Source organism: Polyodon spathula, chromosome 4 (genome assembly GCF_017654505.1).
Source record: "Polyodon spathula isolate WHYD16114869_AA chromosome 4, ASM1765450v1, whole genome shotgun sequence".
Lineage (NCBI taxonomy): Eukaryota > Metazoa > Chordata > Actinopteri > Acipenseriformes > Polyodontidae > Polyodon > Polyodon spathula.
The window spans coordinates 46,346,211-46,348,894 of NC_054537.1; the positions used below are offsets into that span (position 1 = coordinate 46,346,211).

At 41.2% G+C, this 2,684-nt stretch overlaps 1 protein-coding gene across 1 annotated transcript; it reads right to left on the reverse strand.

Annotated features, from left to right (window-relative positions):
* Positions 1-493: 493 nt before the first annotated feature.
* On the reverse strand, positions 494-2,313 carry LOC121314589 (forkhead box protein Q1-like). The gene has a single exon (XM_041248008.1). The coding sequence runs from the start codon at positions 2,058-2,060 to the stop codon at positions 1,086-1,088; it is 975 nt and encodes a 324-aa protein (XP_041103942.1). The 5' UTR covers positions 2,061-2,313; the 3' UTR covers positions 494-1,085.
* Positions 2,314-2,684: the final 371 nt, after the last annotated feature.

Here is a 2,684-nt window from a genome sequence, read left to right on the forward strand (position 1 = left end):
ATATATATATATATACACACACACACACACACACAATATAGAAAAAGCAATATAAATGTGTTCTGAACGAGCCCGGGGTGTTTTGGAAATAACTAGGACAGTATTTTAAACTTCCTACAACGCAACAACAGATACGTGGTTGCTGCCATCCTGCTTGGTTCCTTAATTGGCAATTCGTTTTCTAAGTGATGCAATTAATGTAAATTTGGAATTCTCCAAGTCACAAAAAGCCATTGGTATTATAAAAACAAATTCCCTGCCAAAATGTTTAGTTAAGCTTTGCCAAATGACCCGCCTCAGAAATGTAATATAGGATTGTCTACTTGGTAACCTGATATCTTTCTTTCAACGTGTATGAAAATCTTTGCATGATTTCTCACGCAAATCAAATATTTTAATTTAAGTGAGACCTACTTGACAAACGGTATACAATTGACTCTGAATTAATAACCAAATTACTGGATAACACAGTATAGTAAAAGATTTTATTTAGTAAAAGACTTTATTATAAAATAACGCTCATGCATAATTAAAGAAAATATACACAATCGCCTGGATTACATTGGCAGTGGTCCCTTTCTAAAACAGTACAAAGTGTGTACAACTATATAGCTCGATTCGAGCTTTGTCACTACTAACATCAGCCTTTACTTAAACCACAAAACGCTGCAGCCCGTCATTTAAAAAAAAAAAATGTTTGCAATAAAACATAAATAAAAATATAATAACATTAATAATAATAAACCAAAAGGCAAAACTGACTGTTCTACATTTTGGCACAATCGTGCCATCGTTTGCAGCAGAAACAAATCGTTTTAAAAGGTATGTTAAAACTATAACTTATTGTAATGCCCTGAATTTGTTTCATCCTTAATTTATAGTGACCAGAAAAACTGGTTGTCAAGCAACAACAAAATACAAAAAAAAAAAAGAGAGAAAAAGAAAACATGTTACGCTCTCAGTCTCAAGCGACTGATTGTCAAGCAAGTCAATACAATGAGATGCATTTAGTTATCGAACACATTACAGTATAGTCTTTAAGAAAGTGCTCCGGAAAAATGCTTCCTTTTTCTTCTCTGTCCCAGTCATCCAAGCAAAGAGTCAATTTTGAATGAGTGGCAACTGCTGGTTGGCGCTCGCACAGCAGCTGGCATTCGGAAGGCAGGGTAAACCTCAGAGTTGGGTAAGCCGTCTGTTGCCAAATAGTTAAAAAGGTGGTCTGCTCCTAGGAGGTCCGATAAGCCATACCTGTACGCCTGCAGCAAATGCGAGGCACCGGGGTTGATTGGAAACACCGGCTGAATGTGAGCTACAGCAGCAGGTGGATATGACACAAGATAAGGCATCAAGGGGTTGCTATTAGGGCACAACACTGTACCACTGCAAGGCTCAGACTGGGTGGTCTCTTTTCTTTTGAAGGGTCTGCTCAGGATGCTATCAATAGCAAAGGAGCTTGAAAACGTGGTCGCTGCTCTCTCATCTTTAACAACCGAGGCAGTGGCGATGGAACTGGGTAGCTCCTCATTGACAGTGTGATCTAAACCCTCCTGGTCTTTGGTAGTTTTTTTGTTGATTCGCTTCCTCCTGCGCCGGAATACCCCATCGGCAAAGGTGTACTCGCTATTTGGGTTCAGCATCCAGTAGTTGTCCTTGCCCCATGGTCTGGAAGGGTCCCGAAGCACTTTCAGAAAGCAGTCGTTCAGCGACAGGTTGTGGCGTACCGAGTTCCTCCACCCGGTGTAACTTCCTCTGAAAAAAGGGAATTTCTTCATCAGGTACTCGTTGATCTCAGCCAGAGTGAGACGTCCAGTTGTAGAGTCTCTAATTGCCATGGCAATCAGTGCGATGTAGGAATATGGCGGTTTGGGTCTCCTGGTGTAGGGCTTGCCCTTTCCATCAGCGACAGCGTTAGCAGGTGCAGGGCTATTTGCCACGCAGTCCCCATCTGAACCTAGCTCTTCTTCGCCGGAAAGCGGAGAAGGGATACTGGCCTCAGCATCGCTGCCCACCTCCAAGGGCTTCTCCTCAGTGCTGCTCCTGTAGAAAACTTCCAGTTTCATTTTTTGTCTTTCTCTTGTAACTTTATCAGTTTCAGAATACTGGGATGTCAGCGTTTCAGTTGTCTGTTTCAGCAGCAACAACACACATATCAGATAATATTCTTTTTGTCGGTATAGCTGTTGTCAACAGATTTAGAAACTACAATACAACAATTAACCAACTTCGTTAATGCACCGATAAAAGCGGAGTTCGCTTTCAGTTAAAAACAGTTATTTGTATTGTAAAGCACCCAAGTCATTACTGTTAAGGGACCCAACCTCTCTCTGTCTCCTGAGACTTCAGCAGCTGCGTTCTTATCTCTTTCGAGAGCCAGCCCATTTACACACAGGCACGAGGGGCGGGGTTAAACAATTCAACTCAGATTATTATTAACAAATCAATTGAACCGATTGGAAAGCTAACCAATGCAAACACACTACAAAATGCTAAATGCCAACTGTTAGTGACGATTCTGTAATTTGAAAGTTTTATTGTTTGTACTTGCTGCGCTCCTTCCTCCTTCCCCATACACCTGTAGCCTGTATTTCATTAAATACAACCAGGTGGCGTACGTTAACCATGCGCACTTAAAAAAAAGAATAGAACATTGCAACACCCGGTGATGTATAGCAGCAAACCAGTTT